This window comes from Sceloporus occidentalis, unplaced genomic scaffold, assembly GCF_023333645.1.
Source record: "Sceloporus occidentalis isolate IW3139 unplaced genomic scaffold, rSceOcc1.0.p SCAF_3, whole genome shotgun sequence".
Lineage (NCBI taxonomy): Eukaryota > Metazoa > Chordata > Lepidosauria > Squamata > Phrynosomatidae > Sceloporus > Sceloporus occidentalis.
This window is the reverse complement of record NW_028316983.1, coordinates 131,659,555-131,682,664: the sequence shown is the minus strand read 5'-3', so window position 1 is coordinate 131,682,664 and position 23,110 is coordinate 131,659,555. Positions and strand designations below refer to the sequence as shown.

Genomic DNA, 23,110 nt, shown 5'->3' with positions numbered 1-23,110 from the left:
GTCTGTTACATGTGAGCCAAACCTGACATGAGAGAAGATGGTGGGTGAAAGATCTGTGGTACAACATGAAAAGTAACAAACTAAAAAAATAGTTTTTTGTGGGTTTTTCGGGCTATGTGGCTATGTTCTCTAAGAGTTTATTCCTGACATTTCGTTAGCATCTGTGGCTAGCATCTGCTGGTGAAACGTCGGGAATAAACTCTTATAGAACATGGCCGGACAGCCCGAAAAACTCACAAAAAACTATGGATGCCAGCCATGAAAGCCTTCAACTTCACAAACTAAAAAAATCAGAATTTACGTTTATATAGTACTCAAAAAGAAAAATATACATGAATACTGGCAGAAAACACACACACACACACAAAATAGCAAAATGAGAATTCCATTAGAACAAAAACCAAAAACAAAAAAGTCAAAAAGAAAGAGTTTTTAACTACCTGGCATGTTGGCAAATCCTGAACAAGATCCTTGCCAAGACCCCAAACATATTTGCTTTCCTCAGTCCTTTAGGTTGCAACTATTTGCAAGGGCTTGGGAGTAGGTGGCAAATAAGGACTGGCTGCATTCTTGGCCAAGCACACAGTCCCAGAACAAAGAACGAAGGAAAAGGAGGAAGATTACATCATGATCACCAGTTCCAACTGGAAGGAATTCTCTTGATCTGCCAAGAAATTTGTGTTTGAATTACTTGCACCCTTTCTCTCGTTCTAAATATCTAATCTAACTGAAATTGGCAGAGAAGGCTCTTGAGCCAATGAGGAGAAGACCTGAAAAATTAGCCAATCTGAGAAAAGTAAGCAAAAAAAAGTGTTTGAAACTTAATGTAAAATAGATGACACGTGAGTGTGTGTGTCTGCGTTTGCACATACACTCCCAATTACATACATAAACATCCTTTTTATGACCCTTCCAGAGAAATGGTTCTTAGTACTGCTATTCAAAAGACACCCCCACAAAGATGGTAAATTGCAACGGAAACTGAGACTATACTGGAAAAGATGCGAAGGGAAATGCCAAGGAGACACGTTGGATATACAATACACAAAAGTTCAACAACATACTATGACCCAAGAGTATAAAGCTGGTTGTTTTAGGAACATGTTTCTTCGAGATTTCTTGTAATATTCCACTGGGAAAAAAAAGTTTTAAATACTAGGAAAGTTAGATGCAATTGCTTTTCAATACCTGAAGGTTGTTTCCTATCCACCAGGAAAACAGTGTGAAGTTTGCATTCCTTGGCAGGATGATGGCTGACAGGTTCGCCTGCTGGTTTCTGCCAATAACAGGAACTACTTCTAAATGTAAAGCCTGTAGCGGAACTGGAAAGAGTTCCAAACATTACTTAAGAAGCCATTAATTTTTCAAATTGTTCTGCAACTTTTCAGCAATCTCATCCAAGCAGGCTCTGAGTGTGAGATACATTACTTTAGCATTTCTCAGGCAAATTCTAGAGAGCACACTGTAAAGAGGTTGAGGTGAAAGACCACAATGATGAGGTTAACCACATTCCCATAGTGCATTCTCAATGAAATGTGTAAGAAAATGGAGGAAGTAAGTCTTATTTAAAATCAAATTACCCTGAATATTGAAACCTGAAAAGTTGAAGAGATCATGTGAATGTTCCAAGCCTGTTTATATCCACTGAGCAAACCAACCTTGAGTAGTGTCCCCTAAAAGCACTGAATGAACATTATTTGGGCAGCCAGGTTATATGCTGGTGTAAGGAGGGTAACAATACTTGTAAATACTTATATAGCAATCATTTAAAGCCCAACATTTCTTGGTAGTGTGGGCACTGGACAAGTAAACATCTTGAGAGAGAGAGCCCCTGGAATGGGACTGGAAAAGGAGGTAGGGTGGGAAGGGCAGTGAACCACCCAAAGCATGCCCACTGACCATCCAAAATCACTATAAAAGCACAACTGAACGTCTGCATGAGAAATCACAGCAAGAAAGGAGCAGGAAACGAGGCCATTAATGATTTTTTGGTGTGTTAATAAAAAGAAACACTTTCAAAACAATCTCTCATGGGAAAACAACAGAAGAGCAATTGTGTCATGCGATAAGGCTTAGGCAATAGTGGGACTAATGCATCACTATGACTCCATAACACCATGGTGTGATAAGACATTAGATTTAATGGAGAGTCCAAGGCATGACATGAAAGAGCCAGGGTGGTGGTGTGGTTGAGTATTGGACTAGGAGTATGAAAACCAGGGTTCAAATCCTGGCTCAGCCATGGAAACCTGCTGGGTGATCTTGGGCAAGTCACACACTCTCAGCCTCAGATGATGGTATAACAAACCCTTTATGAAGAAACTTGGCAAGAAAACCCCACCTTAGGGTCTCCATAAGTTGGAAATTACTTGAAGGCACACAGCAACAACAAACCAGGCCATGACAATCCACACATGATCTCTTCCTGTGTTTTCCCACTGATTCTGTCATTTTTTTTGTTAAACAACAACAACAACAAAAACTCCTTAAGAAGGGAACAGAATCAGTGCAATTCCCTTGATGGTACAAATAGGAAAATGAGGACTGGGGCAGTGTGGGAACAACTGTCTCTGAGAAGGACAAATGATGTGTTAGAGATGCCCATCTTTTCCGGATTGCTTGGCTTGCAATTCCTATTGTGATGTTATTTCATCTCTTGCAATTCACCTAATTTATTTCCCAGGAAGAAACTCTTCTAGAACATGTCCATATAGCCTGAAAACCCCACAAAAACTATTTCCCTTTTATTTTCCCTACTTTATTTTATCTTCCTGCCTCCCACCCCCCCCTCCCAGCCCAAAAAAAGCACACACTTGTATTTAGTGAGATCTCCTTCTGGCTGTTCTTGAGGGCTTTACAAGTCATTTAAATTACTGCTTCCTGTACCACTTTAGTCCTAGAACACAAGAAGCTCTACATAAACATTGGCTGATTGACTTTACAGTTTGGTTTATATTTAAATAAACAACTGTATATACTCATGTATAAGTGTAGAAATTTTAGTCAAAATTGACTCAAAAAACCTGAGTTAACTTATCCATGTGTCAATTTATGGAAGGTACTTTAACTTTATTTAAAAAGGAACCATCCCCTGGTGAAAGGTAATTTGTCCTGAAAGTACTAACCCCCTTCTGTTCTCTCATTCATCCAGCCTTTAGGGTGAGCACAAACAGTTATGCCTTCTGGAATTCTGTGAGTTCTTTGGCATTATTTTCCTTTGCTTCAATCTTTAGATCCTTTGTTACATGCTCTGAAACTTTACCCTTGGCCTATCCACCAGTCATAGCAAAATCCATAATTTTGGTCCCCAGATCTGCCCTCGATTTATACATGAGATCGACTTATAGTGGAGTATATACAGGATGTTACAGGAGTTGTGGAAAAACGGAAGTGCACAAATGACAACAGCATTTGCTTTTTAAATTATGTGTGACAATTCTCTTGTAGTGGTGCAGAAGCTTTATCGGTATGTATGCTGAATTGAATGGCCAGGGATGAGAAGAAATCAATATATGGTTACATTTATTTAACTATTTTAACCATAGCCCTGATAGCACAACAAAGTTGAAGCCTCCCCCACTAACACTCAACAGACATACCTTGTGTTCAAAAAGAAACAGCCTAGATGCCAAATATGGATTAAAGTCTCAATTCTTCTCCAATATGTCTAAAGACATCCCTCTACAGACAGTTGCAAAGTAGCATGACTACAATACTAGTACTGCTAAGGCTAATAACAAGGATAATGATGGAGACAAAAGACTAGAGAAAATGAAGAAAAAGAAGTAAAGACTTACAATGAACTTGAATAAACACAACTGCTTCATCTCGGCCAGCAGCGTTCTCTGCCACCACTGAGACACGGTAAACCCCAGGATTTGCATAGCGGTGCAGAATAGGTTCCCCTGTCAATGTGAGGTTCATATACATTGCCTTAACGCCATCACCAAGATTCACTTGGTACTTGGTATTTAAAATATCTCCCTATGAAAAGCCAAGAATAACCAAAATGAGAGCAATTTTTAAAAGAATCCACATGTTCAGCCAAAGACAATTCAAAGACATAGCCATGTTAGTCTGGAAAATCAGTACGCAAAGGGATCTTTTTGCACCTTTGAGACTAACAGAAAGAAAGAAATTGGTGGCATGAGCTTTTGTAAACTTGAGTATATATCCTCAGATGCCTAGACTCGATCAATTTGATTAAGCTTCCCTTTGATTTGAATTCCAAACTTCTTCCTGAGCATTCAGAAGAGGAAGCCTCTATTTCGGTCTCCATCCCTGCTGTACTGTTAATAAAGAGCATATGAGTCTAATATTGAAGAATACAAACAGGAGGTAGTGATAAGATGACCTCAGATTGATTTGGGGTTTTTCCCCCTAACTGTTCTCCCACAAAATTTCCAGAACAATCTAGAACGTAAAATATTGGATAATGGAAAATGTATCCTGATTTGACCAGACTGCAGTGATGAGAAAGAGTATCTTGCAACCAATTTATTGCTCCAAGTTCTCACAGTTTATATGAAACAACTAAATGACAACATCTAATAACAGATTTTAATTGAAGCAATAAAAACTCAAGGTTACAAAGAGGCTTATAATAGAGACCCATATGCCAACATTTTATTTGACAGCTTAGATCAGAAATGTGATGATCTAGTCAGAAATTAAAACAGGGATCATTAAAATCTCTGAAGAAAATTATCTTGCCCATTCCACCTGAGGTACTGAGCAAAGTATATACACTACAAAGCTGTTGAATACTCAGATGTATACCTTCAAAAATGTGTGTATCTGACATCCTCATAGTTTTGGTTAAACAATAGCGAAAATTAGTCCAGTCTCCAATCTAAAGTTAGCCCAACCTAATTTTGATTAATCCAGCCTGGCCTTCCAGCATTACTTCCTCTGTCAATTCAACCTCTGCACTGTCTTTGGCTCCTACCACACTGCAGAAATAATCCAGTTTGACACCACTTTACCTGTCATGGCTTGATGCTATGGAATTCTGGAATTTGTAATTTGGTGGGGCACCAGAGATCTCTGACAGAGAAGGCTAAATATCTCACAAAACTACAAATCCCAGAATTCCATAGGATTGAGCCATGGCAGTTAAAGTGGTATCAAACTGCATGAATTCTGCAATGTTGATACAGGTGCTGATTCCACTGTGATCTCAAATTGAGCTTGAGAATGAGTAATCAGAAAATACTGCCCCCTGCATTGTGGGACAGGATTATTTTATTTCCTTTCTCACCTTGCAAAAATCTCCACTTGTTTCTTCTCAAGGGATGGCTCAGCACTGCACCAACAGACAGAATTGGCCAGTTTGGGGGCTGCAGCAGTGACAACAAATCACTTAGCTTGCTTCTCAGTGTATGGGTAAAGAATGACATTAACGATTTTCTATATTTATGGATAGAGGGGTCTTCATGCATTCAGTGGCTTTTACAGGATTTCTTGGGTTAGGACTGCTGGATGGGTCCCCTTGCCCAGGTTTATTCAGCAATGTTGGCAGGGCAACTTGATAAATAAATAAATAAATAATAAATAAATAATAAATAAATCTTTTATTTATATCCCGCTTTTCTGTGACAAGACAATCAAAGCGGCTACAACATGTTAAAATCCACATTTACAAATTTATGTTCCAAATTCCCCCCCTTAAAATAGGATTAAACAAATTACAATTAAAACATCTATTAAAAACACAATAAAATACAGCGAGGACAGAGCAGGTTTCTTGATGCATCCCAGTAGCCCAGGGTGTAGACTATCTCCTACAAGGTATGGACAAAGGAGAGTCTCTCTTGTGGGAATAATGCTCCAGGATTAGTCACCTTATCTCTTCTGCTGTGCCCAGATCATTATATTTCCTGGGAGCAGAAGGGGGGGCTTCACATTATTCACATGACATCTTGAGATGCCAGGATATTTTAGCATCAGAGGGGAAAATTTAGTATCCCAAAATGAGAGCCATTATTCTCATCCTCTACAAATAAGTATCATGTCAGTCTATTGTCTGTCGATGGGCCCTGAGATGGCATGCCATTCCTTTTCTGTTCTGATATCAAAAAGGGTAATAGAAAATAGGTGCCTATAGTTTGTATTTCCACCTGCTCTTTAAAAAGAAATGGCTTGCTAGTACTTGTTCCAAGTACTAACAAGCCTTAAGGAAAATACTATGTGGGGAATTTCCCCTAGTGGGGATTTCTGCAGATGTAGGTTATTCTTTGGGCTCCAAACAAACTACCAGTAATGAAGAACCTGGTGGTATTATTATTATTATTATTATTATTATTATTATTATTATTAGGCGGGGACTCTGAGAACTATTAGGTAGATAGAGTTAGTCTGGGACAAGCCTCTCCTCCTGAATGAGTCAACTAAGGTGTTTGGCCATCTGTCTCTTCTCAAGAGGCAATGCTCTCCTGAAGGATTTTTTTTAATGATCTGTTGCCTCCAAAGAGTTGGTCCCCGCTACACAGCATCATATGAAATATGTACCACTGCTCTGCCCAGAAATGATTTTCTGCTATAAGGGAGTATCTTAAAACATGTTGTGTACTGATAATGGGATAGATAGTATTTCAGTTAAGCTGCCCGTTTCAATCCCAGTCACCAAACAGAGAACAGACACTTTCCCTACCTCATATTAATTCTGATTCCTTCACGAAGCAGATGGGAAATATCAATTACCTGATCTTGTTTGACAATAAAGGTGACATCTTCTCCAGGCTTAACAACCAGGCTTTCCCCTTTAATGCTGATCTGTAGTCCTTTGGGAGCAGTCAGTGGGCACAGGTGCTGAGATGTATTTTGCTGCAAGTCCACACCACCCTCACATACATTAGATATCACTTTGCGATATCTGTAGGACAAAGAGGAGAGGGAGAGAAAAAGAGAGTGTGTATCATCTAACTGTCTACTAAACAGTTAGGAGTTAGATATATTACTGCATAGCAGAAGTAGGCATTGAAATAGATAGTGTGTCCAACTCAGAGGGGACTGGTGCCCCAAGAAGCTACATAACACTTCCCATCAATTCCTTCTAAAGTGATGATACAGGTTTGTGGTTGGGGAACCAAGCCAAAGACAATCCCAAAAGCAGGATGGCAGTGATAACAGGGATAAATATAGTCCTGCAAGATGGGATAACGTCTGTTGGTTTAGAAAACTTTAAATGAGAATCAAACTAGTTCCTGGGAAAATATGAATGGCTACTAGTCAAGAAGCTTCAGTGGAATCTCAAGAAGTGATACACCTCTGAATATCAGGGGCAAGAAAGAAAAAAGAAGAGCTGCTTCATTCCTGGCTCTTTTGCTGTTCCTGCCACCCTGAGAGAACCAGTCTTGAATTAGAATTAGTTTTGAGTAGTCAAGTTATACAAGATACGTACTCCTTGTGGAGATGAAAACTGCCAGAAATGTTTTTAATACATTTATAGATCAACACGGCTGGACTATGAAGGTCTGGTGCCAAATTTACCACCATGCCACTGGTCAAAATGCATGATGTGGTGTACGGGATAACCTCCAGAATCTAGAAGCCTTTTGGACACACACACACCACTGCATTTTGGAGTCTGTGGCATTGATACAGATGCTAAAGAGGTGCAATAAAGACCACACCACTCATCTTTTGAATGGATTCAAACCTATTTTCACTACAAATAATAATAATAAATGAATTATAAATCCCCACTCACTTCACTGCATTCTCGTTGACGATAAAGCCATAAACTTCATTGTCAGTCATCATCAATTCTACTGAAGAAGCCAGCTGCAGACTTGTCTACAGTAACACTGGAGGATATCACATGGGGTGGGAGGCTCTCAATTTCGAAAGAGAAGATAGCGAGGTCAATTCGAAAATTCACGCAATTACGTGATTACTTATCACACCTTAAATTCGCTGTAATGGCCTCCCTGAATGCAACCCAGATTCTGTGCAAAGTAAGTCATCACATTGGTGGGTTCTTAATTGCAAATTGGCACCCTTGCGCATGCTCAGTGAGACTCCAGATGACTGGAGCATAGTATATTTAGGAGAGTGAGAGAGAGGAAGCTAGGAGCCCCACAATTTACAAAAGAGGATGGAGGGGGCGGGAAGAATGGTTGAAAGAACATGCTCTATTCATGTTAAAACGAGCATATATTCACTCTTGTCACGTTAAAACGTGAATATAATGGATATCCAATAGCTCCCGGTCCATGGCTCTTAATTAGCAGGCAGCAGGCCCCCCTCAGCAATGCTGAAGGACAAGCGGAAGCAAACCTGAACCAAAATTGCAGTGTGGCTTCATGGGAACCCCCTCCACCTTTCCGGATTGGGGGGGGGGGAACCAGGAGCAAAGGAGACATACACATCACACCAAACAACAGCGCACTGAGTGTGAAGTTGCCTAGGAATAGGGTTTGTGACTTCGCTAGTTCACCGAATTTACTTAACTGGATTGACGCATGATTGCATTCAGACTGCCAGCGATCGTGTGTGGTAACCTTTCGAGCAATAACGTGAATATGCATGATTGCATTCAGGATGACACTGGATTATACTTCCAATTTCAGTCGTGTGATATCCACCATTGTGTCCTTTTGTTACATAGTGTTGTAATGGGTTTTATGTGGTGTTGTTGTTGTTAAACATCATAATCAGGCACTATGATCTATTACATAAGTGTAATTACAAAACCAGTCCAATTGAGATTAATTAGGTTACATAGACTACAATAGGTCAGTTCTATACAACACATACTTTGATTGAGATTGATGGGCCAAGTCCAGTTTTGAAGCAAATGTGATAAAATTATACAATTCACTAGCTGTACAGACCAGCAAGAAATGCCAGTGTCAGGGTGGAGTGGGGGGCATGGTGACCACCCGCCACCCATCCGGACTCCGCTCCCAAAGCGACGTCACACCACCCGCCCAACCAGACAGTGGAGAAATGTCATGACATTTATGCGGTGCAGCATTTACATACACTGCGCTGAAGAAACAAGGAAGAACCGCCACAGTGGCAGCAAGGGCAGTTTTTTCCACCTCAAAAAGGAACAGCATTTTGCTGCTTCTTTTGGGGGGCTGGAAAAATGCCGGTTCAGGTCTGTGATGTGCAGTTGCTGCAGTCCTGATGCAGCGAGCAAAGGGGTGGCACGGAGCTGCTCCTTTAGGGCTGTCTGTTTTTGGCCATAGTTACAAAATTAAAGTTTTCTTTCCTGTGAATAAATACTTGCCTAGTTCTACTTTTCTGTCCTACTCTTTAAACTTTTTATATATTTACTCTTTGAGAGCCAGAGTGGTGTAGTGTTTTGAGCACTGGACTGCAACTCTGGAGGTTAGTGTTCGATTCCCCGCTCAGCCATGGATACACACTGGATGACCTTGGGTGAGTCACATACTTTTGGCTCCCCAAAATTCCATGATAGGGTCACCTTAGGGACCCCATAAGTCAGAAATGACTTGAAGGCACATAAGAACAAATATTTACTCTTTATTTTTTCTTTAAATGTTTCCTGAACCCTATGGTTTCTCTGAGCATCACTCCTTAACAGCATTACATCAGAATTGTGCTACTACCCCTTATTAAAAAAAAAAGTAAAATAATCCCCACCACAACCAAAGAAAATGCTGGAAATGGAGAATGAAAATAGAGCAATTCTCTTGGAAACTCTTAGGAAGTGTTACTCCAGCCCAACCAATAGATGTAATCTGGAGGTTTCCTGCTGGAGATGCCCAGGAAATCTCAAAGGAAGGACCAATGAAACCATACTCACACTGTGCTCACTATGTTCCCAATATCTCAATTAAGCAGGATGAGATATTCACACCCATAGCTGGACAGGAGTCATTAATGTATTGTCTCAAGTGGGAAAAGAATCAATTCCCAAATGACCCAAAAGCAGTACAACATGATACAGGACTGGGGGAACTATAAGCTCCAGGCAAAGATGGGACAAATGCAGTGCAATTCCAGTATTACAGTGTTGTGTGATAAGTTCCTTGGAATCAGGTTGCCTGGAATGTTAGATTGTTCTGTATAAATTATTCTGCAAGTGATATGAACCAAATGATGATTTACATGTTAAATGCATCCTAAATAACAAAATGACACAAATACTTATTTAGAAAGGCAATTAATGCAGTAAAACTAATACAACAATGGCAGAAACTACCCAGGAACTTACCCTGTGCTGCTTCTGTAGGCCTGTCCTAGGATACAGTCTTCAGGAGGTGTTCCAGGATTAAACCAGAAGTCAGCAAAGCATGCACTAGATTCAGATTTTGGTACTGCTGAACGTTCAAACCCATAATCACTACAGAATAAAAAAATGAATTATTCAACAGACTTGCCTTTGCTAGGAGTTTCAGCAATTGCAAATATGAAAAACTTACTTATATTAACATGGAGAATGAGCAATTTACACTGTATGTGGCCTGGGCACCATTGCACAGGTGCCAAATCTTGGTGTGTAAATCCCACTTCTCTCTGGTACTTACCATTGTAGGAGACTCCTAAGTCCTACAACCTAAGTTTCAACATGGACATAGGGGGCCACAAAGCAGACATAATGCCTCTCACCGGTATCCTCCTTTCATCCTCCAGGGATGCATCTTGGTAAGCACAAAGTGGGAAAGCCTATATAGCAGCTCTTTCTACCACAATGGATACCCCTTCATTTTTTTACCCAGATAAATGCTTTATGTCAAGAATCTGGGCAGCTGAATCCCCATCATGGTAGATCAGATCTTTCTCTCTGTATCAGCACTGGCTAGCTTGGCACCATGGTCTTCTCCAGCAGAACAGTTCTAACATAGTTGTGTAACATGGCATGTTCCACAAGCTTACAGATGGACTATATAAGTGTGCTAAATCATCTGCGCTCATAGAGCCCACTGTGTAGAGAGCCCAATTATTGGTTGATGCCCACCCTCAGCACATTGTAAATGCAATCCATGTCTCCCGGGTTCCACCCACAAAATTCCAATGTTTCCTAGCTGACTCGGACTATAAGCTTTATGAGATGAGCTTATCGCTCACCTGAATTTAATTCAAAAGAAAAGTAGAGTAGAGTTGGGGTCAGATGGCTTTAAAGATCTTCTCATACTCCCAAAAATATTCCCATAATTGAAATTGATGTGATATAATTCTTTATTAAACAAACAAACAAACAAGCTTCATTTATATACCGCTTCATAACGCCTAAGCAGTGTCTAAGCAGTTTACAACTGTAAGCTAATTTGCCCCCAACAATCTGGGTACTCATTTTAGCGACCTTGGAAGGATGCAAGCCTGAGTCAAACTTGAGCCCCTTTGCTGGTCTTGAACTCACAACCTTGTGATTTTGAGTAAGTGGCTGCAGTACAGGCATTTAACCACTGCGCCACCAGGGCTCATTTATTACTTGAGTTCCCCCCACCCCCAGCCAACACACACATACTCTATCATGTTTTCAAAATATGTTTATAAGATGTTCTGAGAGCCTTTGGAGGCTGAAAGGTTAAGTACGATTTTTAATAAATAAAAAATGAAGAATTGGCTAACTACCCCTATTCACAAAAAAACAGTAAAAATAATGTTGTTTTTTTCAAAGTATTGAAACAGCATTTTTTTATCATTCAGAAACACAGATTTCAGAAATAGTATAATTAATTTGCTCAAAAATATTTGTTCAGAAATATAGCTTTTAGAGGGCTGAATCTAGATTAAGATGTTTTAGTCATATACAGACCTTCCTGCCCCCTTAACTCCATTGCAGCATCTCCACCCCCCTGAAAAACCATCGTAGAGAATCAGGGTCCTCTGCTCAATGGAGTGAGATGTGCTATGGTGTGTGGAAGGGTGGCATGGCCACATTACGTGAGTGTATTCCTTCCACAAATGGAAGGCAGATTCTGGATATAACTCAATGTGTCCAAATACAAATAGAAAGATATTTAGAATTTAATGTTGCAGCCACATGAACATTGGGAGGAGGGAGTTTACTCTTGAGTATCCCGACATTCTACAAATCAGATAAATAATGAGACTCATGTAGGATGTCCAGGCTTAAACCACTGCAAAGACCTATAAAAAGGCTCACCATAAAAAGTCAGAAGGTCTACACTCACAGACTTTGGAAGTGAGTGCTGACATAAAGGTTCTTCCTTTAATACACCATGACGAAATCTTCCTCTTACGAAAACTTCTTTGCTGACCCATGATGCAGCGTTCACCCTGAATAACAAAATGTAGCTCTTGTAATTAGCAGACATGTATACTACACTAAAATCACTTCTTTGCATTTGTTATTTAAAGACTTCAGCTTGTGCTATCCATTTTTGGAACAGTTTCCAAAACTCAGAAGAAACCTTCTCTGAAAAGCATTACAAATGCAATGTGTATTAACTACATTTTTAAAAAAGACAGAATGATCAGCCTTTAGGTAAAACCTCTTTCAGTTAGCTCTATTTTTAGCATGAAATTATAAGGATGTTTATAATTTTACGCTTGGCTTTGTAGATTGAGATATATAACATGCTTTACTAAAAAAAAAATAATCTTAATCCAACAATTTATCATTTGGGATAGAAAACTGCTGTGGTAATGAAATGAAAAATGATAATTACTGTATACATATATGGATTATTGCCATTGCTTAAAAGACTTGACAAGATGCATACAATAATAAAGAAGCTTTTTTTAATATATAGGATGGGGACTGATAATAAAAAGACTGAAAAGCAGGCCTAACCATGCAATTAAATACTTTGCATGGTAAATTATAGCTGGCTGAGAAATCATCAAAGACTTCCCCAAATTTAGAGCCCCCCCCCCATGTCTTCCATAGCTCTGGTTTTTAATATTTTGAACTTCAAACAGCCCCTTACACTCTCTAGGACGAAGTAATTTCTTTAGCTTTATTCCCCAACCCCATATACTATTTAATGACAAAAATGGGGGCCTTTTTTCCCTTTCGAAAACAGAACCAGGAACCAGGAATCTGAGATTCACAGAAAGCTTTTAATGAGTTATCAACCTTGATTAGTGTAAGTTAAATGTAATAGATGTTACGTGTTACACAATAATATCGTATCGTATCCTATCGCCTCCTATCATTTCAAATCATACAGAACGATGAGAAGCCAGTATTGTTAAAGCCCACACATTGCAGTGTAATTCCCTGTATATTTTCTCAGAAGTAATTTTTTTAAGAAAAGTCTTGTGGTGAGTTAAAGATTAAATATGACACAAGACTTCATGAACTAAAGTCACATTAAATCTTTAATTGAGCACCAGATTTTTCACTGGAACTTAGTTCTGAGAATACATGGGAAAATATACATGCTAAAATAGCTTGGCAGTTAGATCTAGATCTAACAGATGCAATGTGGGCCTCAATTTGGAGATCCCCTCCTCATACTGCTAGATTGGCCAGTGAAAGAGAGATCTCACTAAAAATAACCCACAAATGGTACCTGGCACCAATTCAATTATATAGGCCTGTTACAGACAGCCAAAATAAAGCTGCTTCAGGTCTCTTTGGAGGTATGCTGTTTAAATGATGCATGCATCCTAAGAATCCAGAAACTGCACCAAAGCTGCACTCCAGTGCTTAGGAATGGAGTGTGGCTTTGGCGCGACCTCCGGACTCTTAGGACCCATGCATCATTTAAATAGCATACCTCCAAAGAAACCCGAAGCAGCTTTATTTTGGCAGTTTGTAACAGGCCATAGAATAAGAAAATCCTCATTACCTGGCTGCTGGAGAGGCTGTAAAAAGGTGGGCACATACCTACATATGTGGGTTGAATGCCCTAAGATAAAAAGATTTTGGACAGAGGTCCTGGATATTGAATCTAGTATAACACAGCAAAAGACTGACTTCTGTATGGGCCTTTTATTGCTATCCTCATATGTTAGGAATAACAGTAGGTTGAAATTTAGGGCTTTGATTGCCTTTCTAATATCAGCAGCCAGGATGGAAGTGACCAAGAACTGGCTGATTGGTGGTCAAGGGTGTGGGATAACTGGCTTTTTGAAAAACCTTCCTTTCAAATGAAAATCAACAAAGGACATAAAACCAGGGAAACGTTAGAGGAAGAATGGCAATTTTTTATTGAATATATCCACAAACAACAAGGATAATTGCAACCCCCACGTGGACGATTAGTCTTTTGGAGAGACACAATTGATATTCACAGAATCATAGAGTTGGAAGAGACCACAAGGGCCATCCAGTCCAACCCCCTGCCATGCAGGAACTCTCAATCAAAGCATCCCTAACAAATGGCCATCCAGCCTCTGCTTAAAGACCTCCAAGGAAGGAAACTCCACTACACTCCGAGGGAGTGTGTTCCACTGTCGAACAGCCCTTAATGTCAGGAAGTTCTTTCTAATGTTGACGTGCAATCTCTTTTGCTGTAGCTTGCATCCATTGTTCTGGGTCCTGTTCTCTGGAGCAGCAGAAAACAAGCTTGCTCCCTCCTCAATATGACATCCCTTCGAATATTTAAGCAGGACTATCATATCACCTCTTAACTTTCTCTTCTCCTCTTTCCATAGCAGGTCTAGAAGACCATAGCTGATATGATGATGTGACTCTTTATATTTTGGGTTTGTGTTTTGCTGTTATAATTTGTATAATAAATTTAATTTAACAATGCCAGCTGTCTCACCTGAGCTAACAAGTGACTTGTTCTGAATGACATGAAATGGTAAGATACAATATGATATATGATATGATAGAATAGAATATAATACTTTATTACAGTCAAAGACCAGCATAAAAGAAACAAAACAATAGCATTAAAACAATAATGATAAAAATAATGCATTAATAATGATACATTAGTATTACATTAAAAACAATGCAGTAAAATCATGCATAGGGTTGGTTATGATATGATATTACTATATAACACTCAACATCTGTAATGCTTGACTGATATTAATCAAGGCTGGTAACTCCTTAAAAGTCTGCTGTGAGTCTGATTTACCTGAAATAAAAATAATTTAGGTTAAGAAAGAATAATGTAATCTGTAACATCAGTCTCATTCAGGTGTAATGCTAATATGCATTGGAAATATAATCAAATGTGTCCCATTCCCTTTCATAACAAAAGAATTTTCCACTCACATATGGAAACCTGTCCTTTATACACATGGTTAAAAAAAACAGAAATGGTTATATAAGGTTCAACCTGTAGTTTGATATCATAGTTTTACAGGTACTGTATATACTTGTGTAAAAGCCAAAAATAAATTGACAAAAAAAAATCAACCCCAAAAAACTGGGTTGACTTGTACTGGAATAAGCCTCTCTGTAGAGAGACAGCGACTGACATTTTTAATAGGAGCTTACTATATAAGCCTATCTGCAGAGAGACTGCCAAGCTCACAAGACTTATATTGTAAGCCCCTATCAAAACTGGCCACAGTTGCTATGTGACACCTCAATCACCCAAAATGGCAGTAGCACTGCATTCTATGGGCTCCTCCACATTATTGCTGAATCCTGCTTGGGTCAAAAAAGAAAACGAGGAAGGAGGGAAGGCTGTCTTTCTTTCTCTGGTTTGGGCAAGGGAGATGTAATGGGTAAGGAGTGCTGCTGCCATGCCTTGCCACACCAAAAAGGGCTTCTTGCCTCCACCTGTTGCCACTGACTTTGTTCTGGGTCTCTTACAGAGGCAGGTTGATTTCCTTGTTATTCTCCTCCTTCTCCCTCTTTTTCCCCCCTAGGCTGCATTCTTATCCTTTTTCCTCTTTTATAGTCTTTTCTCTATCTGTATTTGTATAGATGTAGGCATTTTAAAATCAGGAATGCCATTTACAACCCACCTAACCCATTGTAACTCCTCAGATTAACATATCCTATCCTTCTCTTCAGCTCTTCCTAAGTATTTCCCTCTGTGCATTTTCAAAAGAGAGGAAAAGATTTGCTTGTTACATGACCCAGAACAATGGATGCAAGCTCCAGGAAAAGATTCCACCTCAACATTAGGAGGAACTTCCTGACAGTAAGGGCTGTTTGGCAGTGGAACACTCTTCCTTGGAGTGTAGTGGAGTCTCCTTCCTTGGAGGTTTTTCAACAGAGGCTGGATGGCCATCTGTCAGGGATGCTTTGACTGAGATTTCCTGCATGGCAGGGGGTTGGACTGGATGGCCCTTGTGGTCTCTTCCAACTCTATGATTCTATAATTTTATGTCTTTACCCATGGGTCATAGCAAAATCCATAATTTTGGCCGCAAAACATACCCTTGTTTTATACATGAGGTTGACTTATACACAAGTATATATGGTAACTCCGATTCCCCACTTGGCATGGAATTGCACTGTATGACCTTGGGTGAACCACACACTGTCAGCTCCAGGAAATTATGTAATCGGTTTGCCTTAAGGTCGTCATATGTTGGAAACAACTTGAAGGCACACAGCAACAATAAGCAGTAACTATAGTTATAATGTAAACCATTTCCCATAACTTGGAGAAATGGGACGCTCCAGCCTCCAGCTGGGTGCAGTAGTTTCAGCAACAACTCTGGAGACAAGAGTTCAATTCCCCACTCAGCCATGGAAAGCCAATGCGTGACTTGAGCAAGTCACACATTCTCAGAAAATCCTGTGACAGATTTGCCTTAAGGTCACCATAAGTTGGAAATGATTTGAAGGCACACAGTAACAAATTTGTTCTAATGGGAATTATACAAAAAAGACAGGGAAGGGACCTGAGGCTCATTACACTCTATGTATGCAACACTAAACCATGCTTTAGCATTACTTGTGACATATCCACTGACACCAAATAAGTTGTGAGATTGTACCTGTAGATTTGTCAGGTCCCATGGCTGATAGTCTTCATCAGTGCATTCCCGTGGGAAAAATGGACGGAAATCTACTTTAACAAGCTCCCAGTCAGAGCGGTAACTTATGTGTCCAAAGACTCTAAAGAGAAAGATTAAAAGCTTCTGAATGAGGTTCCAGCTAAAGACCAAGGAACAAAATGCAAGAGGATAACACCAAGCAAGAAAGTTTTCTTCTAGGTGTTAGGTTTAAGCACTATAATATTCATGCTGTCTTATACAAATGTTCACATATTAACAGCTCAATGTTCTTACCCTTCCCATTAAAGAAGTGGTAAGCAGACATAAACTCTAGAGAGCGACCACTGAACACCAGCTTTGCTTTCCCCTCATTTTCTCTACAATGTCCTTCAGCCTTCTTTGCCTCAAGGAAAGCTTCAGACATCTCCTGAATCACAGCCTGTCTCATACAGGGCTGGTTCTGATGCAATGGATGTAACTTGTGTATGCACATTGTTTTGCTCCACTGAGTTCTGAAGTCTTCACACATTTACACATATCTGGTTGCCCAATTAATTGTCAGCAATGCCTATTTTAGGGTCAGCTCCAAAGCTTACAGTTTTCACATTCTTAGTATTTTTGTTAAAGTTATTGACAACATTTCCCCATAGAGCTTGGGAGCCAGTGCATTAAATGTTGCTTACGTCATGACTAAAGTCTCATCCCCAGGTTCACTGAGTAGGCCATCCACAAAAACTGAGGTACTAGTGAAATTATGAGTGTTCCATGTTTGGCCTTCATCCACACTGAATCTGTAAGGAAAGCAATATTGTTTTCTATTTATTATAGGTTTGATTTATATAGAATAGGTTTAACTATTATTATCATCAACATAATCATCATCATAAGTAGTGATGACTTAATTAGCTACAGGAATTACAAAGAGCAAAGTTGTTAAGCTGCAAATATTTATTTACTTATTGCACTTGTATTTCATCTGTCTCCCAAAATGGGACCCAAGGCAGCTTATAATAGTTTAAAAAACCAAAACAGTTAAAAAACTGATTACAAATCTTAAAGGATCCATTCCCTAATAGTTCAAATCCTCCTAATAGTCATGTGAGGATAAGACAGCAAGCTGTTCCCATCCACCGTTCTTTGAGTGTGGATGTTTATTAAAGTCATTATACTAAACAGCTGTTCTTCTGCCAACATTATTTTTCCAAGACAGCTATATCAGCTCTTCAAACTGCAGTTCTGAAATGACATGGAGCTTCTTATTCCCTACAGAACAACAAGTCCTGCACAGCACACTGAATAAATGTTAAGCATCCTAAAGGAAAAGCATACAGAAAACGCTTTTTCATGTATAGTAAATGTTTATGCTAGGATGAAAATATCTACTGCTACTTTGTTTTCAACGAAGTAGCTGTATTAGTCTCTTGCATCCTAAAAAGGAGGAAGGGAGGGGGACAAAAATGTGCCAGCACCTTCAAAGCTGTTTTTATTTTAGCACGAGCTTTCATAGATATAAACCCAGTTCTTCTAGAGTGACATTAGTGCCTCAAGTATAAAGCATATTTAGATAATTGTGGGAAATGGACAGAATGTAATAGCATCTAGAAAAATGCAAATCATGTCCCCATCTACTGTGATAACCCAGTTGCCCATATCTTAAGGCAGGAGCCAGTTGCTCACCCTCCCAGGGCCAAACTTTCTAGTCAATGAGAAGGTTATAGACTTTCCTGAATTTCATTCTACAAAAGAATCAATTTACAACCTGCAAATCAAAATCAGTGTTACCTCCAATACCCAGAGGATGGGGTCCTGATCTCTGAAAATTATCTCTGTTTCTAGGAAATATTTACTAAGTCTTATGTGTATGCTGAAGAGTCGCATCTTGTTTTTCTGCATTTGATCTGAAAGGTGCAGCAACACCTGAATGGAATATTATGCACCTGTTGAAGCAACTGCACTCACTGTCTATTACATACAAGGCAAATTTCAAGGCCTTGTTGCTGGTACCTAAAACCATGGAAGCAGGTTATTGGGTAGACCATAATATAAAACTACATGGTTGATAAGGTCATCAGGGGAGGCTTTGCACATTATACCACAACATACAGATTGCCATCAGGTGGACAAATCCAGAAACGGGCCTTTTCTGTGATGGAAGTTATCTTGTATAATGCCTCTTTCTCATATTTGAGAGGTACCAACTATGGCAAACTTTTAAAGAACTCTCTCTTCCCTGAGACCTTCCTAACTGAGTGAGCTGCCCTTTTGACAAATCACTGAGCCTGCAGTTCTTGCATTTTAAAACATTTATCTGATGAGGATTATCATAATAATGGCTTGTATTATTACCATAATTGTGCATGTTAATTGATTAACGTTTATGGTTTCATAATCATGAACTGTAACACATTTTGAGTTATTTTTCAGAAACAGTAAGCTATCTATAGGTTTATTTTAAAATTTAGGTAACTATGCTAGTAACAAAATTAGCATATTTTGCTCCTTAGCATTTTAGTTCCTGTTCTCGACAGAGCTACTAATATGAGCATCCCAACCACAGCAAATGTATGTACAAAGTAAGTGGGATCACAATGATTTTTCACTCCCTCCATGCAACCAACACATTTCTGTTCCCATGATCTCCTGTAGTGTCCCTCTGCTTGTACATTCAATTTGTGTGCAAGGTCTATATGTGCAGCTGCAAATCCAGTAAAAAGTACAAAAGATCACCTGAGTAACCCTCATGTCTTGAAAATAGAGATTTGATGGGATTAAAGCCTTACTACTCCATGTACTGTCTCTATAAGTATCAAATTTAAAAAAACTGGGCCCAAAGAAATGGTTGTCCCATTTCCTATATTGCTATGTATTTTATACGTATTATCCTATTATTTCTTAGATTGTACGCCATAGGCAGGTTTACTCTTATATATTTATTGTTTTTATGTGCAGCGCTGTGCAAATCTACAGCGCTATATAAATAAATAAATAATAATTGTCCTCCTTATCTCTTTTATGCATTCAGATGTTCATATTTTGTATTATCCATTCTGATTTTCGTATCATTCACAGAAGTCTGTGCTGAGTATCGTAACTACCAACTGAATAGTGCTGATCAAATGTTAGAAGAATAATTTTCTACATTCAATCAGCAGGAGGATTTTTGGGGTTGTCCACACGGACCAAAAGGCCTGTGTTTCTCCCAGCCTCACATGGTCCTGTTTAGACAATGCAAGCCAAAACCCCAGGGCCAGGACTGGACTGGATCCTGGAAGACCAGACATAGATACGGTGGATCTAGCCTGATCCTGGGGTAAACATCTTTTACCCCTGGTCAATTTGATCCCTGGTGTGCTGCAATTTGCTGGAAACTCTGCAAAAAACCCTAGCTGTTTAAACACACACCCCCTCGTTCCTTACTTTGCCACATCATCACTTCTACTGTGAACTTCCCCCGTCACCACATCTGATGTGGAAATGGGATGCCTGGCCACTTGGGTGCAGCCAGGTGCCCTGTTTCCACATCAGGCGCAGTGAGGAGGGCTTCACAGTAGGAGTGATGTTGTGGCAAGGTATGGCATGTGCGCTGGTAGTGGGCCCAGGGCAGCATGGGGATGGGCAAGTAAACACTTGTCTGTCTCATGCTGACCCAGGGACCAACCCAAGTGAGTACCTGGGCTAGAATAGCAGGGTCTCAGCCTGTGCTATCCGGGCGCATCTGCTCATCCCCTTAGAGGGAAAAGCTCATTTCAATCAACAGAACATTCTTAAGCCTGAAAATGTGGTTAAGTGTATAAAAGAATTTTTTTGTAAAATTACTTGAGTATTTTCAGTGGAATAGAGGTATCTTTGATAGCTACAATCACTCCACCATGGTCCAGATACAAGATGTGATGTTCCTCTTCAAAAACCTAGAAGCCAAGGAGCAACATATTACAAATATGTTAGCTTGATTGTATTGCATGTGATACATTTAACTTAAATGCTTATAATGCATTGAAATATAATTTGATTTGGTTTGATTTGATTTAGGAGGATCATAATATTTCCATAATCAACGGTTTCCCCAATGACTAATATTTAAACTCCCCTCAAACACTGGAATTAGTCTTTTTCAGCATAAAAGGAAGACAGAAATTCAGTAGCACCTTTTGAGACCAAATGGTTCTTATATGCACTTTGGTGGATATGTATCCACTACTTCAAGTAAAAAGAAAAGGTGGACGGTGCATCCTAAGAAGTGAACTGGTATCAATGAACACTCATGCTAGAATAAACCTGATAGTCTCAAAGATGCTACTAGATTCCTTTACACCTTTTTATGGTACAGTAATACTGAATTGGAAGACTTGTGTTAAAACAGCAACTACCACTGAGTTAGAACAATGAAGGTCACAAGCAGGGACATCTTTAAAAACAAAAGAAAAATGAGATAGGCTGCGAGGAACTTTCAAGGCAAGGACCATGAATTTGTGCTGCATATAAAACAGGATAGCAAGTCACTCAAAATGAATATGTGGTCTGAACAACAAGGGATGTGTTCATTTTGGCAGAGGTGTTTTTGTTAGAGGAGAAACCACTGATATGTGAAAAAGGAACACAAGTGAAGAGAACGCTGCAGTAACCAGAGTAGAAGATGATTGGAAAATGTATTAGAATTATAGCAAAAGAAATGGAGACAAATGATAGATTTTTCCTGACGTTTCGCCAGCATCTGTGGCTAGCATCTTCAAAAAATGCGAGCATGGAAATGAGAGAGGTGTGTGTGTGTGACATAGTGTGACCCTGCCGAATGTTGGTGAATGTTGGTGAATGGCTACTAGTCCTGAAAAACACCAAAATCAAGACCCAGCAAATGCAAATGAAAACCACCCAGGGTCAGGAGTTTTCCCAGCAGACAATGGATTTCTAATTAAACCCACACAAATCCTCACTGCATATCCTCCCACCCCGGGGCCTTGCCATTCAACAACAGAACAATACACAGATTAACATGGAAATCACTCCTACCAACCCAGGATCACACAGAGTGTGTGTGTGTGTGTATATATATATATATATATATATATATATAGAGAGAGAGAGAGAGAGAGAGAGAGAGAGAGAGATCCAACTCTCTTCTATGCCAGCATTTTCTGAAGATGCCAGCCACAGATGCTGGCGAAACATCAGGAACTAACTCTTCTAGAACATGGCCACAGAGCCCGAAAACCCCACAAAAAATATGGATGCCGGCCATGAAAACCATTGACTTCACAGGTACACACTTGGCCTGAATCCAATTGTATGTGTGCAAAAGCAGAATGTTTTCTGCAGACTATAGATGTTAAATCATTGTCAATATTCAATAATTCTAATTTCTGACAGAAGAAATGACTGAGCCTGTCATCAATGATTCAATGAGGACTATAACTATATATCAGCATGATGCTGGGCAGGGTTAGGCAGACCTGCATGTGCAGCACCTGTTCTTATGTGCACCATCTATTCCAGTTTGTAGTACATGTACAGAGCACTTCTCCATATCTATTCCCTTAGCTGGATCAAGACTATTGCTTATGGAGCTGTGAGAGTTCAGTGTTAATCAAAGTAATATTTATAAATTCATATACTGACATGAACCAGTTGCATCTTCGTTTCTTTACCTGCCTCCAGGTTTTTCCACAGTCAGATGTTATATACATTTCTTCTTTATATTCAACAAGCTGGGCACCCAAATTTCCTGAGAACACAGATAAAATAAGCGAGAATTACTAGGCCTACATATGTGTTATTTGCAATAAGTTCTGTAACACCCGCTCCCCCCCCCCCCCCCCCCGATGGGTAAGCAATGGTTTCAGTGCTACACAGAAACTGTTTACCACATTGTCCATTTGCTTGAGGTTACTAACAGCAATAATAATCATAACAACAACAACAACAACAACAACAACAGGTCAAACAGTCCCAAAGCATAACATGTGAGGAATCTAAATTTAACCAAATCAACTATCTCTCCTTCTTGATATGACTGTTTCTTAAAAATAGGACTATGTCATTTTAATTTCCCACACCACTCCAGTCAAGTTAGCAGTTTATCTCCTATGCACTACTGGTACAACAGATTAATGGTAAGAACAAAGAAGCTGTCTCACATTCAAAATCAGATTAAGACCTGTTTAAACCCTAGGGTGTGTTAAACTGTTTTAAGAAGCCCCATGTCATTACCAAAATTTGAAATGGGAGCACAATTTTTGTACTTTGTTTTTGTATATAGAGTATGGATAGACAGAATATTCATTCTTATTTGTTCCTAGGTTGAAAAACA

General features: G+C 39.4%; 1 protein-coding gene across 2 annotated transcripts in view; it reads right to left on the bottom strand.

Moving 5' to 3' along the window:
* SORCS2 (sortilin related VPS10 domain containing receptor 2) overlaps positions 1-23,110 on the bottom strand; it is a 184,720-nt gene that overhangs the window by 17,182 nt on the left and 144,428 nt on the right. For both annotated transcript variants that reach the window (XM_089516330.1, XM_089516331.1), the window contains exons 12-20: positions 22,449-22,525; positions 20,623-20,714; positions 17,490-17,597; positions 16,807-16,927; positions 12,086-12,219; positions 10,190-10,318; positions 6,703-6,874; positions 3,798-3,984; positions 1,189-1,322 (exon numbers count right to left, since the gene is read on the bottom strand). In XM_089516330.1, coding sequence (XP_089372456.1) covers positions 1,189-1,322; positions 3,798-3,984; positions 6,703-6,874; positions 10,190-10,318; positions 12,086-12,219; positions 16,807-16,927; positions 17,490-17,597; positions 20,623-20,714; positions 22,449-22,525 — 1,154 coding nt within the window. The remainder of the gene's footprint in view (positions 1-1,188; positions 1,323-3,797; positions 3,985-6,702; positions 6,875-10,189; positions 10,319-12,085; positions 12,220-16,806; positions 16,928-17,489; positions 17,598-20,622; positions 20,715-22,448; positions 22,526-23,110) is intronic.